Here is a 20,828-nt window from a genome sequence, read left to right on the forward strand (position 1 = left end):
TATCGTTTGGCAGGAAAGAATGTGATGTCCAAATCGACACACCTGCTCTGTATAACATTAGTGGTCCTACTCTTTATTTTTTAGAGCACTGAGTATAGAAGGCTAAACTGTAAAGACTGCACACAAGTTGGAAACACAACCCAATTCCTGTTCTGAGTAATTACATTGATTATTTATTATAGATAATGGTCAACTTGTTACTGTCTACTTATTTTTATATTTTACAATACAGAGAGCTGACACTCATCAATAGAGCTCTCCCTCTCTCTAATATCTGTTCATGTTCAGAAATCTACTACGTAGACAGGTGCTCCAGTTTCTAAAATGTAACCACTTAACCCATATATGCTATTGTTATACGTATATTAGTTGACCGGAGTCCCCCAGGGCGTTATACTAGGACTGCTCAGTTTACCATCTACACCAATTGTTTTCAGATCGGCTATTTCTTGGCGAATGTTCACCCCAGAACAGGGACACTAGCGTTCAAGAGTTTAAGGGTGTTGAACGTTATAGCCCAATAACTCTTGTTCTTTAACTCATGCATTCATTATGCGTCTGCACTTTGCTGGAGACGATTCCATATAGGCTATAAATTATGAATACTAAAAGCTGAGTCCATAACGTCCATTAAATGGTGGCCCCCAGCAGGTGTGTGGGGACCCACTGGCTCCTTTCTCTGAAGAAATCGGTGTAGCCAAGACCCTCAGGGACTATACTACTAACAAATGATGAACAAACCACCCACCATTATTGTGGCAGTAATTCACAGAAATCTATACAAATCATCAAAGGAATGTCTCATCAAAATGAAATAAAAGCACTGGATACGCGTTTTATTCCAACCATGTTGGCCAGGATCCCATGTTGGGATTCCTGAAATGAAAATATTATTGTACCAACAGAAACAAATCTAATCAGACTGATGCCTGTGTTAACTTATAACATTGTGTTATTTGTGGTCTTTTGAGTAGCCTCACAGCCTCGCCAGAGGGCAATGGTACGAAGTACCAATACCAATGGCCATCTCACAAAAGCAACTCCATTTCTGTGTCAGATTGAGAGAAAAACAAAAGACGCTGATGCAACTGCATGGGTAAGATGTGTCACGGTCACCAGAGTAAAGATGAGAGATTGGATTAAACCCCTGTTTGGGCAATAGGCTCATGTTTGACATAAGTCATGGTAGATCGATGCTCCTTTCATGCCTTTCTCACTCAACATACAGAACAAAAGTAGTACACAAGACCAAATTCAATCCATTAGGCCTAAAGGTCTATCCAGGTGAATAAAATACAAAAAATACTCTGAAAGAATAGACAGGCTGTAGATAAACTGCACAACAAATCATCATGACAGAAAATCTTCGAACTGTTGACCTTCACTGGTGAAGTCATGTGTTTATTACCTGTTCACTCAACATCCCAAAGACACTGAAGACAGCTAACAGCTTGTCTAGGGTTAACGGGCTATCTCCACCATCTACACATTTGTCAGACATGCTACCAGTGGTGGAAAGTAACTAAGTGTATTTACTCAAGAACTGTACTTAAGTACAATTTTGAGGTACTCTTACTTTACTGGAGGATTTACAATTTTCTATACTTCTACTTCTACATCACTACATCTCACAGACAAATATTGTACTTTTACTTCAATACAATAATTTAAAAACCTTATAGTTACTTTGTAGATTTTGATGTTTATTACAAAACATAGCCTACATTACCCACTTCAACCCTAGATACATTTCGGCCATTTGAAAATAGCAGCTCTACAAGCTCACAGTGCCTGAGCTTGTAGATCTGCTATTTTCAAAATATTTTTTTTCACATTTTATACATTTGAAAACTTGTGAAATGGGACCTTCTGCATAATGAGTAATTTCTACTTGGTACATTTTGATGCCAATACTGCTGTGCTTTTACTCAAGTAAATTTAGAATTCCGGACTTGTAACAGAGTATTTCTACATTGCAGTATTGATGCTTTTACTGAAGTAAACAATGTACTTTTTCCAACACTGGGACTTACCTTATCTGTTTTAATACCCGCGGCGGGAGAAGGAAGGCTTCAGAGATCCAAGACTGACGAGATGGTATCTGCTACATTCCAATCCGTGCGTAAAACGCGCGTCGTTGGCACAACAACACTGAAGGATCGCTCCCACACCACGATCGACGAGCACAATTCACTCCAAACCGTCGGTACGATCAAGTCTCTTGAATAAATTCCCTTGATAAATAAAACGCCAGGTCAGTCGCGATGAGTCCACCAGAAGCAAGACAAAACAAAGTAATCCACGAACACTTCTTACATTGTGTCTAAAACTTTAAGTTGTCCGATATCGATGCCAACAATCCGTGTATCCTTGTAGGAGGCTCTTGCTGTCTGTTTGTCTGTCTGACTGCCTGGATAGTGACCATCAAGTGTGTGCAGGTGTTTAGATTCTCCGTTCAGTTGAAACCCCCTCCTCCCTGCTCCCTCCTCCCTGCTCCCTCCTATGGCTCCCTCCCCTTCCTTTCCTCTGCTGTTGGACCAAACCCCCTTGTAAATCATATGGTATATATCATTTATGTTTAACCCTCTTGCTGCTGTCTCAGTCTGCCGTCATATTTAGAAGAGGTTTAAAATGTTTAGTTTAGATTAGTGATGATCAACTTCTTTTCATTTCTCTTCATTTCTCTTCCTTTCATTTTCTTTTCAGTTTGATGTGCACAGTGCTCACTACTGCATTAGGTAGGCTACAGACAGGATTCAGGATAGGTGGGATTGGCTATTTTGTCCACAACAATGTTAAAACGAATTGATATTAATTAAGTAATGTAAAGTATACAGGATTTGAACATGCACTGTACATCATTATCAGACTTAATTTCACCCTTCAACTTCTTGTTTATGCCCCAAAATGACTGGATGTACAGGTTTTGTAGCAATTGCAGAAATATTAGACCTTAATTGTCGAATGTTTAAGCATTTTCTAATCATGGATAGTCTACTTTACATTACCTTTTCTTGCATTTTGGACAAAATAGCCAATTTTATATCAAGGTGCCCATGGATGTCCCAGGCTGGTATTACTTTTCATTGATGTAAGAACAATAGCTTCTATTTCAGCATGTTCTTTCCAGGAAGAGAATGGCTGCAGTTTCCATTAGCTTTGAAACCCCATCAATAATTGGTAGGCAGGTTTCTTTGAACTTTCCATAGCCCACCAATGAGACACAGAGCGAGTAGACATAAATGGTGCCATATGAAAAAGATATGGTTGAAAATGGGAAGTGCTCCTTTGACTCTGAGAGTTAAATGTATTCTGATAATGTCCCCATTTGTACACTCTCTGAGTTACAGACCCGTAAAGGTCCATTTGGTTCCCAACTATCAATCATTTAGCTGGGGACCCCCTGGAACCCCATCAAGGACCCTTGGGGTCCCAGACCCCATGCTGAGAACCCCTGGTGTAGAGGTGAAACTGATTAGTGCGGTACTCTACACTGACCGACTGACCAATATGGATATACTCCATGATATCATCAAAAACTGGTGACATGTTGATGACATGCATGGGCATAAATGGGACACAGACGGACCCACAGAGTTCGCTACCACTTATTGTGGTGAAGCGGCACAAACTTGACGCAAAGCTTGGCCAATCATTAAAGCCGATGGGTCGGGCTCGCCAATCATGTTGGCTGGCAGTGGCGCCCACCCCCACGGCTCCACCCCCTAAACGCACAGTTTGTTGCTTCCTCCGCAGACGTCAGATACAAGTCAGATACAGACATTCGTGGTTTTCCGGTTCTCGGAAACTCTGAGACAAACGCCAAGTTTGAGGGCAATGGGTCGGATGGTCCCCGAGTTACGCCCAGGACAGACAGACAGACAGATTTTGAGAATTAATAGATACAGTAGGTTATGTATGTGATGCCTTTTATCCAGTGAGGTTTCTCTGAAGTAGTGTGCTTTTATTTATTGTACTGCAAGTTCGAGGAGCTTGGGCAAAAGTGTTTTGCCCATGTTTTTACTACAAAGTATTTTTAAGGTGTAACAAGTCTTTCTGATTCTTATTAGAACCATACTATGTGAAAGGACATCTGTTGTTTATGTGACGCTTAATAAAAGGATTAGAGTCAGTGCTGTAGCCTATGTAAAAGGTGTACAAATGTAGTCAGCCAAATGCGTCAAGTCAAGTGGCCAGAGGTGACACTTAACTTACATGAACCCTAGGGTCCCAATTCTGTGCATGTCATCATAATAGGTGAACATTCAGTGAAAATAGATTATCTACAAGTGAGCTTATATATATCAGCTTTTTTCGTCAAAGAGGTTTTGTGTAGAGGGAAAAATGGAGGTGGCCATGAAGTACAGACCCCTAGGCGACCTCAGTCAACGAAGTACATAGGATTTAAGTGATTAAACAGAGTTCAAAGAGCAGTGATTCACTCCTAATACAGAGCCTTTCAATGTCACATTACTCTCCAACTCCAACATAAGTGTGAGGACAGTCCAAAAAGATTCCTCAGATTCCACTGTAGTTGACTCTCAGGCTCATGACAACGCTGACAAAGCACCCAGGCGGGGGTCAACTGTACATAAAAGACATTCACCATCTTAACACAACCCCCAGCTTGATATCGAGCAGCTTCTGTACATTAATGGCTTTGTGGGAAGATCTGACACAGTTGGCACACAAAAGACCCCCAAATATAGTCAGAGGATGAATATATCCTGAGCAATGGCCATGCAGATGGTGAAATAAAATAAACACATGGGGCGAAGGGGGCTGCGTCATGTGTGTGTCAGGGAGGAGTGCAGTATTTCAATTGGCACCCTCCTGGAAATGACCTTTGTTGCATTTGCGCGAAGTTTAGCTTTTATTTGTCCTGAGCGTCGCAGGATAATGTCAGCTGCCACCTTTGTCCTACGTCAGGCTTCGGCCAGATGTCGTCCATAACGGTGTGTGACGAGGTTTCGGATGGGAGGGAGGCTTTGTGTTCCCAACTCAGTGGGAGGCATCCCCCTCTTTCCAGCTGAGGAAATGAGTCACGAGTGTGTGTGTGTGTGTGTGTGTGTGTGTGTGTGTGTGTGTGTGTGTGTGTGTGTGTGTGTGTGTGTGTGTGTGTGTGTGTGTGTGTGTGTGTGTGTGTGTGTGTGTGTGTGTGTGTGTGTGTGTGCTGAGTTGAGGTTTCCGTACGGTGCACTAGAGACCAGCCGTGGACTCCGGCACACTGACCAGCTCCCACTGCTTTATGAACCACTAACGTCACCCGCGGATCAGATAATGAACCATTCAATGCTCTTATCTGACCTTCACCCGCCCACTATTGCCTCAATTTGCTTAGATAGCATCCCCCGCCCCCCTCTGACATAGGAAGGTGTGTTCCTGACTCTGTGAATGTCAGAGTGTGGACCAGACACAGGGGTCCATGTAGGCTGGTTACCTAGTTCCAAAATGTCACTGGCTCAGGAGGTTACAGTGTAGAGCACCTACTTGAGAACTGGAAGGTTCCTGGTTCGATCCCCTGCTCCCCCTGGCTTTGTGTCGAGGTATCCTTGACCAAGACACTGAACCCTTAACTGCTCCTGATGAGCAGGTTGGCACCTTGCCTCCACTGTCGGTGTGTGAATAGGTGAAACACGCATGAAACGTACATTAAAGAGTCTTGGATAAAGTCTCTATAGAAATGCATAATTTACAATGAAGCATGACATCATGTACACAGGCCATAAGGTTTAGTCAGTCCTTTGTCAGGAATGACTCGCTTGTCTGATTGAACACATCCTGTGTCAGTGACCTGCGGTAAGTAGACATCTGTATTATTCTGCAACGCTGCTATGTTCACACTGGACTAGGTTTGGAATCGGACTGGTTTTAGTCTACTTTGAACAGCAAGAACATAACATGGAAACTGCTCATCAGTTTTGCTCATCAAATGTGGTTTTGCTAATCAATGTGGTTTGAGAGGCGATTCATTCGAATCTGACTTCTAAAGATGTGACTCAGTCTGGATGTATTGTGATTTTGCTCACATATCTTTTACCAAAATAAAATACAATCAAAATCAAATGGTCTGACACTGAAGCCTGATTTATACTTTGTTGTACGACGGTGTTGCTCGAGGAAAATAGCAGATCTATAAGCTCACAACCTGTGAGTATAAGGTAAGCCTTACGCTGTGTTCACACTGGCAGCTTCAAAGATACAGGCTACCTTCAATGGAAGCCGGCGACATGAAGATACAAAGATACATCCGACATTTGTAGCTGCCACAAAAGCTACAAAAACGTTGAGCTGGGTTCAACTTCAGCTACAAAGATACAAAGCTACAAATATGCAGTGTAGCATTATATCTTTTATCTGCTAGTGTGAACGCAGCATAACTCACACCTACTGTATGTCGTTATCTCGTTACCACAGCAACCAATGCAGATAGGTCGACGATGTCTAAATACACAAATCTGATTTGATCACTTGCGAAAAACAGCCGAGGACAGTCAGTCCTAAAAATCTGATTTGAGAAGCAAATTGGGGTTGTCTGCAGTCTTAACAAAACCCTTGAGGCTTCAGCCTGGTCGCCTGACCTTCAGACACATCAATCAACACAAGGGAAGAGGAAGAGCAGACTGCTGCCGCAAGGAAAAGAGAGCTAAGGATTTGATTTAGTGTAACGTGCTTTATCTATTTCAATAACTGATCCTGATCATACCAAAATATTTGCCACTGCGGCCACAGGAATGTTTCAGGAATGTTTCATAAGATCCTTTTTTTTCAGATGTAGAATTATGACCACACAGAGCAGAAACAAAATATCAACAAACCCAACTCAAGATAAGGCAACAGGTGCTGCCAGGGACATCCATGAACTTCACACATCGATGGATATCAAAGGAGAACATCTTTTGAAACCGTCTTTGACATGAAAGGCTCATACGTGGCACATTCCAGCTGCAGCTCGCTTGCCTTTCACTAGCATTGGAGGTAGTGTAACTGCAGGGTTTTACAGCAGTGAAAATGTTCTCAAATATGTCAAGGCCCTCCAAATTGATATGTGTTTGGCTGTGGACCCCCATCTGAAAGATTTTGGGCCAGGGACCCCCATAAGAGAATATTTGTGTTACTATTGTTAATTATGAATCAAGTAATTATTCCAAGTGTGCCCACAATTTGGCAAGTTTTTTTTTTTTTATAAGAAAAAAAAACGCTGATCTACAAGCTCACAACATGTCACGATGTAACACAGTGAAAATAAATTAGAAAATAGCGTTTTTGGTAGTTCAAATGATTTTGATGCTACATTATCTAATTTTGCTTGGGACCCTCTGGGGGTCCCCGGACCCCATGTTGAGAACCAGTGTTTTACAGCGAGGTCAGTCCAGCAGCAGCAGCAAACCTCCTGGCTGCAGAGCGCGGTCTGCATATGTGCAGCACGATGCCACGTGTCCACCAGGCTGGCCAGCCACTCTACCATCTGCCTTCAAGACAAGACTGCCACACACTTTCTCTCACTATAAAATGCAGCTGGACGAACCGACAGCTGTTGGAGAATAGGTCCTGACAAACAACAGGGGGGTGCTCTCCTGTACCCAGAAAAGAGTGATGGTGAAAACGTGCAGCGCATGGGTCCAGAGAGATATATCTGTCATCACTCCAGCATTAGTCTTTCGGCGGGGATTATAAAACACTTGAATCCTAGCGTCCCTATTCTGGGGCAAACATTTTAGATATTTGGTGTAGAGGGGAAACATTACGATACCTAGTATAAACCCCTGGGGCACACCGGTCAGCTAAGTACAGTATATAGGGTTTAAGTGGTTAAATATAGATATATATGTGTGGTTTTGGGGAACCAAAATGGGTTATGTTATGTGTCCATTACAGCCTTCATGTCAACTTGTTGAACATTTCTTTGTGTTTACATTTGGCATATGCACGGGCCTCTGATGATCATTCACACATGAGAATGTTGAAATTATATGGTGGCCAATTTTGTAATCAAACATACAGTACAGTGCTGCTGTATGTACTCACGCAGAATCGCAGATGCATGCGTACGTAAACGTAAATGTTCAGCGACCTTGAAACTGTAGTGATGTGTATGTGTAGATGTCAGCCAGAATATGGGGATCCATCTACTCTTACACTCTATATACTGTAGTTAATAGACCCAGGGGCCTGCTATCAATTTCCTCTACACCAAATATCTTTGCCGAAAATAGCCGATCTACAACACGTTACAACATGACGCATAGTGAGCTTGTAGGTCCGCTATTTTTGCAGAATGTTTGCCCAAGAATAGGGACGCTAGGGTTCAAGGGGTTAAGGGGTTCATTAGGCAATCATGGATACTTGACCAGTCAATGTCAATTTGTCATTTAGTGTTAAACAAAATGCATTACACAGAAATCGTGCAAGCATAAAGCAAGTGGAGTGGAGACAGTTTTACAGTGTGTGTTAACCAAGTCTAAATATAAATTTAAACCAGTCAGCATCCCGATTCCCGTGTGCATCTGAATGGAAACTAATGACCCCCATAGCGGTGGGTGCACTGCCTCATAAACCCCTGCTACAGCAGGTTGAACAGGAACAATGTAGATTTTGAGATTAGACTTTATTGTCCCAGAGGGATATTTGATTTCACAGCCTGTTGTTCAACACAAGGTGGGACAAAGTCACTGTTTTGCAAGGACAAGCAAGTCTCAAGTCTTTGCTCTCGAGTCTCAAGTCAAGTCCCAAGTCAAGACAGGCAAGTCCCAAGTAAAGTCCCAAGTCCTAAACCTTTTTGGTTCGAGTCCTAAACAAGCCCTAAGCTTGTTGGAAGTTATCAAGTGACTTGAAAAGGCTTGAAGTCATTGCCGTTGAATTCCAAGTCGAGTCCAAGTATTTGTTTGATTTGATCAAGTATAAGTCATCAAATTTGTTACTTGAGTCCAAGTTGAGTCTCAAGTCCCAGTCTCGAGTCTACAACACACATAAGAAACAGTACTGTAGCATACACCACTAATCTACAGGTGAATAAAAGATAATTATAGTATCTATCGCCTAAGACATCCATGCTACTTCCTAGCACATATTAACAACATGTCAGCGAGGCCATTACGTTTTATGCTGCAATGGCTGTACATTATGCAAACTAGTTTACACCAAAACAAAACAACTTGCGTGCCATTACTGCCATATTCAATTATACAAGTTCTGAAGGTGTTCACATGAAATTATGTAAAATATTCAAATATATTGCAAAATAACACACACAAACACACCCACCCACCCACCCACCCACCCACCCACACACACACACACACACACACACACACACACACACACACACACACACACACACACACACACACACACACACACACACACACACACACACACACACACACACACACACACACACACACACACACACACACATTCTCTCCTGCCTCCCATCTCTCTCTCTCCCTCTCAAGACATCCTTCAGGGACCGGGCTTCAGGTGAATTTCAATGTCAAAGACAAGTAGGTAAGCACTGCAATCTGTTCACTCTGTGAAGTCTGTGTGTGTGTGTGTGTGTGTGTGTGTGTGTGTGTGTGTGTGTGTGTGTGTGTGTGTATGGTGGGGGGGGGGGGACAGGCCTATTCATCTGTCTGGTGTGATCATGGCCCTCTGTGACAGGGCCCAGGCAGGCGTCACCGCGCAGCCCTCTGTGATCTCCCAGATAAGACCCATCCATCTGCCGCGCATATCTGTCAGGACCCGGGTGCCGGGGCTTATCGCTCCACTCATCTATCTCCCTCCACCATGGTCCACAGGCTCATTCTACTCTCTATTCTCATCCAACCCTCCATTTTCTCTGCACAGCAGGTCAAACGCTGTATTTAATCTTGATTTATCTACAACGAGACTCGCGTCACATGCAGAGTGATATCGAAAACCTGAAAACAAATTAGTTATGCAACCAGAAAAATGTCAGCTTCAAATTATGCACATACATGATGTGCATGCTTGCATACAAATAAACATTCGTTTTCACAAGCCTCAGGAACACACACGCGCGCACGCGCACAGATGCATACTTACACGCGCACATGCGCACAAATACTGACACACCTACACAGGGCACCTACACATGCACACACAAGAGGTACGTGGTGTTTAAGGGGCCTTGCCTTAGCCTGTCAGATTACCCCTCTACCATGGATGAGCCTGAGTGCAGCACAAGCTCTTTTCTTCCACGCACCGCATCCACCTCAGACTCCCATTTACACATCAATCACACTGAAGATAATGACTTGCTGAAGTATTGTTGTTACCTCTCTGAAGTTATGGCCCATTCTGGAGTCTTCTGTTTCAGCAGTACGTATGGGGGGGAACCACCTTGAGTGAAATCTGATATCATATACAGTGACTTGGCATGACAAGATGATTTGTGTACAGTAGCATTGTCAGCTTAACGCAGGGGAGTGTAGTTTACACTGGGGGATCCTGTGAGCCGTCTGCTAACCAGTATAAAAACAAAACCTTTAAGCCTAGTTTAGACCAAAGATTTTCGTCGAGACAAAACCGTTTTATTAACAACTTAAACCCTATATACTTAGTCCCTCAGGGCTCCAGGGACGGATTAAGACTCATGGGGCCCCTGGGCCAATTAACTTTCAACCTCTACTCCTGTGCTACCCAGAATGAGGTCGGGTAGGCACACAAACACACCAATTAGGCTGTAAGGCATTTGTGGGTAAAAGTTAGGTATGGGATCTCTGTTACGGCCAGGGACCATGGTAAAAGGGTCCTATAGGAGGGGCAGAGGTCTGTTACAGCCATATAGGAGGGGGCTTGTATAGGCTGAGTAAATTAGTTTGTACATTATTTAGTAAATTGTCATTGGGCCTTGTGGCCTGATAGTAAAGGGCCCCTGGGCAGTGGAGCACTGGGCCCCCCAGGTCTGTAATCTGTCCATGCAAGGCTCTATACTAGGTCCACTCCGTCTTTCCCTCAACACCAAATCTCTTTGGTGCTGAAAATAGCAGGTCTACTGGCTCACAACTTGACGCATTGTGAGCCTGTAGATCTGCTATTTCCACCTAATGGTATCCCCATGGGACACTAGGTTTCAAGTGGTTAAACCCAATGCAATGCGTGGTGGTAAGCTTGTAGATCTGCTATTTTCGGGACACAACACCATTGCACAATGGAGCATAAATTAAGCGTTAGAACATTGCAGAGAAAGATTGCAGTGGTCTGAATTACGCCAGAAAGCCTTAAGACCACAAACACACCCAGAGACAGTCTGGCTTGCTTTGTTGTCTCAGCAATCTTTACACGGTTTGTCATGATCAATATCGAAGGAACCACCTGAATTAATAATTCATAATCATAAAAGCATTTGTTGTCGCTGTAAGGTGGTAATATTGACGCAGTGGTCGGTATAAAACCACTTCAGAGACAACACAAACAGTGTGCGTTCATGGGATCATTTGATGGGTACTGTTTCCATTGCCAGTATTAATAGTAGGCCTATATGCCCATCCTTCGCTGCATGCCTGTGAGCTGCTGGGACTACAGCATGACAGGTTTTTGCTAGTGGAATATTTATAGCTGTGCATTAAATGTGGAATCAAGGGTTTAAGTGTACCATTGCATCAACACCGTTGTTTCTTTGTCTGGGCCTGTCCAAAAATGCCTTCCCTGGGGCTATTTGCAGTGCTAAGAGTGCACGCAAACTGTCTAAAGTGATATCACACGACACACCCATGTCATATCAAAGATGAAACGTAGAATGACATTTACCTTACAGGCTAATTGTATCTGTGGCATTTTCCACATTCTTTGTGGCAGTGATTAGCCAAGATAAACATGTTGTAGCCAAGCTAGATTATGAAATAACAATGTTGTTTCAGTAACTACCTCATTAATTTGTTATCAGTAGTAAAACAGATTTGAGTATCAGTTGTATGAATGTAATTTTAAAGTAATACTTTGCTGCCTACACTCAGTCACAGAGGTAAAGAAAGCTTTAAGTGCCCTAAGGAAGTGCTAAAAGTATGTAGGAAGTGCATGGAAGTCACCACATGCTCGTAACAAAGATCTACATTATACTGCCATCTTCTGGCCTGAGTGAGATACAGCTCTGCATGAGAAAGTTTACTAGAAGCATTTTCATTGCCCTAAGCCTACAGTGCATAACTGCTAATTTAATTTACAAATGTGAAGATAAAAATTTAAATAACTTGCCATTTTATTAGACCGATTCAAAAGGTGGACATCATCTTCATCTCTTTATCTTAAAAAGCAAACAAAACAATGCAAACAATGATTTTTTTTTTAAACTACAGTGTTCCTATAAAATTCAGCACACAAAATAGAACTTTCTGATTCCGTATCTTATGTAAAAGTCCAGATTACTTGAGAAATGTATTTACGGTTCAGTTAACAGATCTATAGCCTTATCCAAAAGCCTAGGTTTAATTATTTACATGTCAATTGCTAAGAAAAGGAAGTAGCTAAGTTCTGTTACAGTGCACCCCATACTGTTCCTATGCATTTTACCAGTCAAATATTTTTTTCGTGAAATATTGCAATATATCATCTATACAGCACAGCCATGTACACTGACCTCTCTCCCTTTTTATGCACAAGACGTCAGACTGTCAAAAAATAACTTCAGAAATGCAAACTCAACATATTATTCAGTTAAAAATATACCAAATTAAAGTCGTCAGCTACATATACTGGGACTATATCACCAAATCCAGGTAACCACACAAACAGGTCAATGTGTTGATTAAATACCGGCTAACTGACTCATTTAAATAGATACAGTATCATACATCATTAGAAATGTGTAAATATTGGTAAACGTTGGTGTGCAGCAAGACATGGGATGTACACGGGCAAAACACAGGTAGTACATCAAACATTTACCTTGTTTCTACCAAACGTCACAGTAGAGTTACGCCTATCTTACAAACAGCCAAGAGTTACTGGTGGGGGGGGATTGGGGAAACTAAGTTTCAAAATCATTACAAAGTTTTTTTTTCCATAGAACAACCACTACGTTCATCCCTGAGAACAAGTTTTGGTTCAGTACTAAGTGCATTTTAAACGTACTGTTGATATCTCAAATTAGCTTAAACGGCAACACGCTTCACCGTGTCACAATCAATTATTGAACCCAAAAAAAAAGGTTTTACGATGAAATGTCCGCTGAAAAGCGAAGGCAGGGCTCGACACAATGTGAACACTCTTGATGCCCACAAAGGCAGTGGGGTAAAGCCGGACTTATTCTTAGTTGCGTGCCAGTGTTAGCCAGTGTCACACGCTGCAAAATAGAAGATCTACAAGCTCACAGCATGATGCGTTGTGAGCTTGCAGACCTGCTATTTCCGGTGTGCGACACCCACACGCAACTACGTATAAATCAGGCTTAAGCATGTTACACATCAGATAGAAATGGAGTAAATAAGCTCGGGAACCTGACCTCAAGTGAAACTGTATAAAATAAAAGGTGACAAATGATGCCCTGGCTTATTATTAATATCATTATTATTATTATTATTATCATTAACCCTGATTTTTTTATGTTAAGCATTTCTTGAAATAAAAAAAACTAAATAAAAACAACAACTGAGCTTCAATGCATAAAAACGGGTGAAATTGGGAAGAAACTTCAATCTTTGCTATCGTCTTCTTCATCAACTTCGACGTCCTCCTCATCGTCATTGGGGTCTCTGGTCTTGTGGTCCATTGACGTCTCATCTAGTTCTTCAACGTACACGTCCTCATCCTTCTCATCTTCCTCATCTTCATCCTCTCTGTCCTCAGAGGCTGAGGAGAAGAAACAAGACGGTGTATAACATTTAAGTAAAGTATTTGTAAAAATATAAACCATTATGTGAAAATGCATTGAGGTACTAAATTGACCTTGTGTGTGACACACACACACACACACACACACACACACACACACACACACACACACACACACACACACACACACACACACACACACACACACACACACACACACACACACACACACACACACACACACACACACACACACACACACAATGACCAAGGTTTGGGACCTTGGGATTCTCATATTAACTGCATCATCCTATTGCACACTCCTAATCAGTGTGGAATAGAGTTGGATTTTCCCACCAACTAATAAACTCATTATAAAAACTATTATACCTGTAGTATCGGATGTGCATGCACATATCCTACTTTAATTAGTTTCATTAATTTATTGTGTGCTGTCTATCTATGTAGTGCAGTCTGCTCGTCTGTCCTACTCGACAAACCTGGCATTCAGCCAGACACAAACAGGATATGAGTAGCGATCGTCTAAAGGTTGTTGTTAAGTAAATAAAGCACTTGGACTCAATGAAGGTATAATCTCATACTGAGTTCAAATGAGCTGTTGTCAAGTCATCTAGCGTCCTTTCTCCCCCTACTCTCATAACGTGGATGTGAAATGACTCCGACATGCTGTGAGCAGCCTGAGCCTACAGTAGGTGCAGACAGAGACAAAGCGAACAGTCACTTTCACTGCCTCTCATCCGACTAAGTATAGATATCACTCAAGACTCCTTGGCGTTCCTGGCTGGCATCATTGTGCAACACTGCACAGCCACTAAACACACACCCATCCTGCTTGAGAAGCCTCATGTCCTCATCACCACTTCACCCAGTCACGACTCGCCCCGTTCAGGTTAACACATATCTAAAAATTGTTTACACAGCAAAAACACACACAAAAAAAAACTCCAGCTGTTTAAACTCTCACAGTCCAGTGGGGGTGATTTGACTCTACAGTACCCCCTGCTGCTGTGTCACAGCCGCAGAAGTCAACAACCATCACCGTTTCAATACAGAACATGAAGAATCTCCAACGGCAACTAGTGAACTTACCGTCCGTCATAATCTGTCCGGCCTCATCCTCCTCTGGGCTTTCATCTGAGGAGGACATATTATCTGTCTATTCAGTTTAGCTGCATTTAACTCAAGACATTTACATGACAAGCCATAGAGCATGATGCAGACTAAGACACATATTATTAACAGCTGCCACTAAAGCTACAATCCGCACGTTTTATGTTTAAGAGGCCATTTTCAGATTCATTTCCTGATTTAAATGAAAGAGACAAGGAGAATCTATTAAAAAGGTACCGTTGGGATATGAATAAAACATAAATCTAATCTAAGTTAGGAGGAGCATCAACGGTACTCTCTGCTAACCTGAATCTTGTCCCCACTAAAGCTACAATCCGCACGTTTTATGTTTAAGAGGCCATTTTCAGATTCATTTCCTGATTTAAATGAAAGAGACAAGGAGAATCTATTAAAAAGGTACCGTTGGGATATGAATAAAACATAAATCTAATCTAAGTTAGGAGGAGCATCAACGGTACTCTCTGCTAAGTGCTAACCTGAATCTTGTCCCCTCTCTTCCTCGTCATCTTCCCCGTCCTCTTCCTCCTCCCTGCTGTGGCCCTCGTCAGCCTCATCCTGCTCCTGGTCTTCTTCATCAGAGTCTGAGATCACCACACACTCATCTCTGTTACTGTTGTCAGGCGCTTTGGTCCCGCTGCTGCCGCTGAAGAGACAAACACACACACACACATAAACCATTAACCACTTGAACCCCAGCGTCCCTATTCTGGTCATGTCATAATAAAATGCCAACATTCATGCAGATCTACAAGCTCACAATATGTCGCAATGCGATCATTTATCAGATTTTTTTGTATTCCACTTCCAAAACATGTTTTGATTTAATCACTTACAATTTCACTTGTCTATACTGTATGAGTTCTCTCTCCTGATTGGATGAAATTGGTATCCTGACCTGAATATGTATTTTCTGTGAACTAAAGAGCTGAAGAGACAGGGAGACCTGTTACTGAACAAACACTATAGCAATGATTACTATCGAAATATAGAGCTATTTAACACTTATTTGTATGGCCTGGAAATTAGAAAAAACATACAGGTATCCTGTGTATATCCTAATACTGTGGTTGTTTGCAGTTACTGTAGCTCACATGCAACAGTTTCTATAGTTTCAAGTTGAAAGAACCTTACCTGCCGTTCTCCCTGGGTTCCCACAGTGGAGTCAGGTAGTATCTAAGAGGATCTCTCCACAGATCATCCTTCAGGATCTAAACATTGATATGGTAGTCAGTTAATTGGATGAACATGTTTTGGTAGACTGGAGAAGACACTCAATAGGCTGAACTACATGTAACAATAGATGTTGATTCTATCTGCCTTACACAGTACCATGATTGCATACATTTCATTATGGGTCTGAGATATACGTATAAGTCAGAACAAAAAGGGAAGCACGCACATCTCTATGAAAGTTTGCAGGTGCTGGACTCAAAAATACACATCGTCAGGTATGATACCTGACGAAGACCCGAAGGGGTCGAAACGTTGTAAAGCTGCAAGCTGTGAGCCTTGAAATAAAACTGGTCGCTGGAGCTTCAATAGTGTGCGGACTTCCTCTTCTTTCTAAGATATACGTATAAGACCACGTGCAACTGGATGCATTCAGGCTGACCTGTGCTATATCATCTCGGCCCGGATTGCTGTGGTCACTGAACCAGCTGAAGAACGTCTGGTAGACGCCACGCGATGACTTCCTGGGCTCACTGTGGGCTGTCAGGTTCTGACCACGGTGCCACAGGATTGGGTTCGAGAACGACACAGGAGGTCCTGAGAGTGAGACACACAAAACAATTGAGATTATTAACCACCCAATACTTTGAGCGAGTTCCCTAGGGCTCAATAATAGGCCCCCTCCTGTATTAATGGGGATACATTCAGGCAGACAGTAGTTTGGTCTGTAAATAAGATATCAGGTTTTTGTGTCTCACATCGGACTGAACTGAGGACCCAATGTAGATATTAGTGAGGCTTTTATTTAGGCCCACTGGAAAGAACATTCGAAAAACCTTAATATGATGAAAAATAAATAGTTAAAATAATTTAATGACATAGAATTTGTTGTATAAGATACATTTTAAGATTCATTCACTTTAAATTGGCATGCCTGAGGAAGGTCTACACGATCGAAACATTGCTTCTACACTGAAAATACTAAAATAACTTCTCTTGAACGTGCAAGTGGCAGTGTGCAGGTATACCTTTCATTGACCTCATCTACTGTTCGTCGCCTATGCACCTGCTTTTAAACTGATCTCGGAAGTTCTTTTTCACTAAGATTAATTAACATGAATTTGTATTGATATAGTGATATAGTATATATGATATACAGTAGTGTGGGATGAAAACAACAGTGCATAGCCTCCTGGGAAATGTTTTTTAATACTTTGACCCCCACAGACGGACCCTCACCTCCCATGCCGAGGTGAACCTCCTTCATGATGATGTTGTTCTGAAAGTACGGGTTCCGTTTGAAGTGGAAACGGATCCTATGTCCCACTTTGTTGCCCTTGAACGACTCAATCTGAGAGAAAAAAAGTCAACATGCATGAGTGGGCATAAAATCCTAATTCCTAAAAATAAAAAAATGTAAATATTTTTTTCAACCTGGTGTCACTGTTTTGGGTATGTCATTCAAGATGAAAAACAAAAATTGCAATTGCAAAATCTTTTCACAATTTTTGTACATCGAAGTACATATAGGACTTAAGGGGGATGAAACCCTAGGCAATCTTTTGTTTGTTTTCCAGTTGACTTTAAAAACATGGCAGGCTTTTCAAATTATTAATGGGTATGTTAGATATAGGTGTGCCAATGTGCAAAAATTGAAACTCATTATACATTTTATTAGCTTCATCTGCATTACTTAGTAGCCTGCAATGTTTTTAATCTGTGGTAGTTTTAACATGAACTGAAAAAATCAGCCTAGGGTTTCATGCTCCTTTAAGTGGTTAAATTATTAACCTCAAGGTCGGTCATGTAGCTGAGAGCGTCTTCGTCGGTCTCGTCGATGTGAGCCGAGAGATGTGGGTGGTTCAACAGCTGTTGGATCCGAGTCAAGGCAAATACATGTACACAAACATGATATTTCTGTTTCATTATGGCACCCACACTTGAATGAGAGAGCGAGCAAGTTAAAAAGAGTGGCAAGAGAAAATAGACAAGAGATATGAGAAAGAGAGTGAAGCCTATATTATACTACATCTGGGATATATATAAAGTTTGAGTAACCAGGAGATTTGATTTAATTAAACATTTAAGGATACTGCTGTGACCCAGAAGCCAGGAATGGACTGTGTGATGGACCTGCGTTGGTCCAGATGTGGACGTTGCTGCCGACTCATCTTCAAATCCAGCCGCTGGTGAAGCCTGGCGCTCTTTTTATCGAGCGCTTCCAGCCTCATCTGTACCTGGGCTAAAAGAGCCACTGACTGCCTTATCTCTGGGGCCATTTTAACAGAGACGATAGCACACTCCGAGCCGTCGTTGTCATCATTATCAGATGGAAAAGAGGAGCTTGGCGTGGATGACGATCCAGGTATAGAATCATCTCCATCGTCTCCATCACCAATGTCTTCGGCAGCCTCTCTTTCAATACTGTGAACTGATGTGGAGCTATCTGCTGCGGCTGCCTGGGTTTTAGAGCTTCCCTTGGAGGATTCGTGGCCGGTACGCCTCACTTTGCCGCCCGGTCTGTGCGGTCCAGCTCTTTCGGACGAGCAAGGAGTCTCTTCACCTTCCTTCCCCTTTCCACCTGTGAGGCTGGCAAGTGCTTCTGCAGCCGCGATGGCTGCTGAGTCAGACTGATGGTCAAGGGAGGTTGAGGGACAATGTTCTCCCTCTGCATCCACTTTTGCAGCATCATCTGAGCCCTGGGCTTTCTCTGCCGTCACCCTACTGGGACCCTGGGCTTTCTCTGCCGTCACCCTGCTGGGACCCTTGGCTTTTTCTGCTGCCACCCTGCTGGGACCCTGGGCTTTCTCTGCTGTCACCCTGCTGGGACCCTGGACTTTCTCCGCTGTCACCCTGCCGGGACCCTGGGCTTTCTCTACTGTCTCCCTGCTGGGACCCTGGGCTTTCTCTGCTGTCACCCTGCTGGGACCATCATCAGGATCAGGACCATCTTCAGGACCATCCTGCCTCACTGAACTGTTGGTAGCCGAGGCACCGTTGCTGCTGCTGCTGTTCTCCTTGCCCGTTTTCACATCTCCCGCTTCATCTCCCTCGCGATGCTCCGCAGCCTGCTTCCCTGCGGGTTCCTCTGTTTTTTCGGCTTCGCCGTTCTTGTGGCTCAGTGAGGACGTGGAGGGGGTCTCGTTCCTCGCGTTGCCGACTTTGGTCAACTTGCGGGGGGTGTTGGAGGCGCTCTCATCTTGCTGCTCGGACGACTGGCGTCGTTTCCTGGACGCAGAATCTGCGGACCGCTTGCAGTCCGTCACTTTACTCATGCTAGTCCCAAAAATAAGCTAACCAGCTAGGTAACCAGTTAGCGCCACTAAAACACTACACGTATTATTTGAGATACCGTCGACCCGACACAACGCGACCCACTAGTTGATTATTGCAACTGTTCCCTCAATCAAAAATTTGACTTACGCCATTTAATTGAGATAGAACAGGAAGTCCTTGTTTTGCGCGGCCTAGCTTAGCCACCTAGCAGGCTGTGGCTTACGTTAGCACAGCTAGCTAACGGCTAAATGTTACTCACTGTGTGTGTTCTTCGATTCAAAGACTAATCTAATTTATCCGTATAAATCCCGGCGAGGAACACTTTGCAAAAAAAATAAGAAATACAAATATGAAGAAACTGCAGTAAGACGCTGTTTACAATCCGCGTTTGTTTATATTTTGCGCTCTCCCTCAGTTTACTATTGGTAGGGTCAGGATCCCATAGCCCGAATAGACGCCCGCGCTCTGATTGGCTAGTTGGTTGTCAGGGATGAATTGACGAATGACAGCGTAGTAAACTTAGAAACACAAATGAAATATGAAATAATAAATAAATAATAATAATAATAAACTTTATTTGTATAGCACCTTTCATGACATATAATGCAGCTCAAAGTGCTTTACAGAGCAAGAATACAATTACAGAAGCCAAAAAGAAAAGCAAAAGCATAAAACGACATTAAAATAAGTGATTGTCATTTCAAATTAAAAATGTAGTTAAAGCTCTAGGCTATGTTGTGATAGAAATCATTGCTGTACAGTGTTTGTTCAGAAACAGGGTCTCCCCATTCTTTAGTGAAAAGAAACATTTTCATGTGGGAGGGACACCAATTTCATCCAATTAGTAGAGAGAAGAGAACCCAATCATGCGTAATCTTCAAAGCTTCAAACAAAAACAAAACAATGAAACAATTTCAATTATTATTATCCTGTAGTATCTTTCATTGGATACAAATTGGTATCCCGACCTGAAAATATATTTTCTGATTACTAAAGAGCTGGAGAGAAGGGGAGACCCCTGTAACTGAACAAACATTGCAATGATTACTATCAGAATATAGAGCAATTTAACCAAAAAAATAAATTTAACTTACAACACCTTGAACCTAGCATCCATTCTGGGGGTTTTCGAACATGTAGAATTATAGTATTTTGTTGCCTGTGAGGCTTGTTTTTTATTGGTTTTGTATTTTTATTATATTGCATTTATTTGTAATTCTTTGACTTTGATGTCTAATTTTAACATTTTCGAAATAAAGCTATTCATTCATTCATTCAAAAAATATTTTGGTTCAATGGGCACGTCACGCACGTCTTGTGATGTTTTCAGCTATTACTTTCAATGGTGTTATGTCACGTTCTCGTTCTATGTAGGGTTTAAGTGGTTAAATTGATGCATGAAACAAACGGAATATTTGTTAATCATTGTGTCATACTGT

At 42.3% G+C, this 20,828-nt stretch overlaps 2 protein-coding genes across 4 annotated transcripts in view; both read right to left on the reverse strand.

The window, feature by feature from the left end:
• Positions 1-2,447, reverse strand: part of sema3ga (sema domain, immunoglobulin domain (Ig), short basic domain, secreted, (semaphorin) 3Ga) — a 20,231-nt gene extending 17,784 nt beyond the window's left edge. The window contains exon 1 of the mRNA XM_084069695.1: positions 2,034-2,447. The gene's annotated coding sequence lies outside the window, so the exon portion shown is untranslated. The remainder of the gene's footprint in view (positions 1-2,033) is intronic.
• Positions 2,448-12,202: 9,755 nt separating this feature from the next.
• tspy (testis specific protein Y-linked) lies at positions 12,203-19,825 on the reverse strand. 3 transcript variants are annotated; one of them, XM_084069708.1, is made up of 8 exons: positions 18,207-19,825; positions 17,905-17,982; positions 17,353-17,464; positions 16,556-16,710; positions 16,075-16,151; positions 15,420-15,586; positions 14,902-14,946; positions 12,203-13,809 (listed from the first exon to the last, which is right to left on the reverse strand). In XM_084069708.1, the coding sequence occupies exons 1-8, from the start codon at positions 19,386-19,388 to the stop codon at positions 13,652-13,654; spliced, it is 1,974 nt and encodes a 657-aa protein (XP_083925834.1). In that variant the 5' UTR covers positions 19,389-19,825; the 3' UTR covers positions 12,203-13,651. The 3 variants fall into 3 exon arrangements, with proteins under 3 accessions (XP_083925834.1, XP_083925833.1, XP_083925835.1); XM_084069707.1 differs by having other exon boundaries at positions 14,902-14,964; XM_084069709.1 differs by lacking the exon at positions 14,902-14,946.
• Positions 19,826-20,828: the final 1,003 nt, after the last annotated feature.

This window comes from Gymnoscopelus microlampas (assembly GCF_963454915.1).
Source record: "Gymnoscopelus microlampas genome assembly, chromosome: 10".
NCBI classification, from domain to species: Eukaryota; Metazoa; Chordata; class Actinopteri; order Myctophiformes; family Myctophidae; genus Gymnoscopelus; species Gymnoscopelus microlampas.

Excerpts from the sequence above, each read along its gene's own strand:
- tspy (XM_084069707.1), bottom strand. The coding sequence starts at position 19,388 with ATGAGTAAAGTGACGGACTGCAAGCGGTCCGCAGATTCTGCGTCCAGG. Across the intron at positions 14,965-15,419 it reads AGAGAGGGGACAAGATTCAG|ATAATATGTCCTCCTCAGAT; the intron begins GTTAGCACTTAG and ends CTGAATAGACAG. Across the intron at positions 13,810-14,901 it reads CGGACAGATTATGACGGACG|CCTCTGAGGACAGAGAGGAT; the intron begins GTAAGTTCACTA and ends TCTTCTCCTCAG.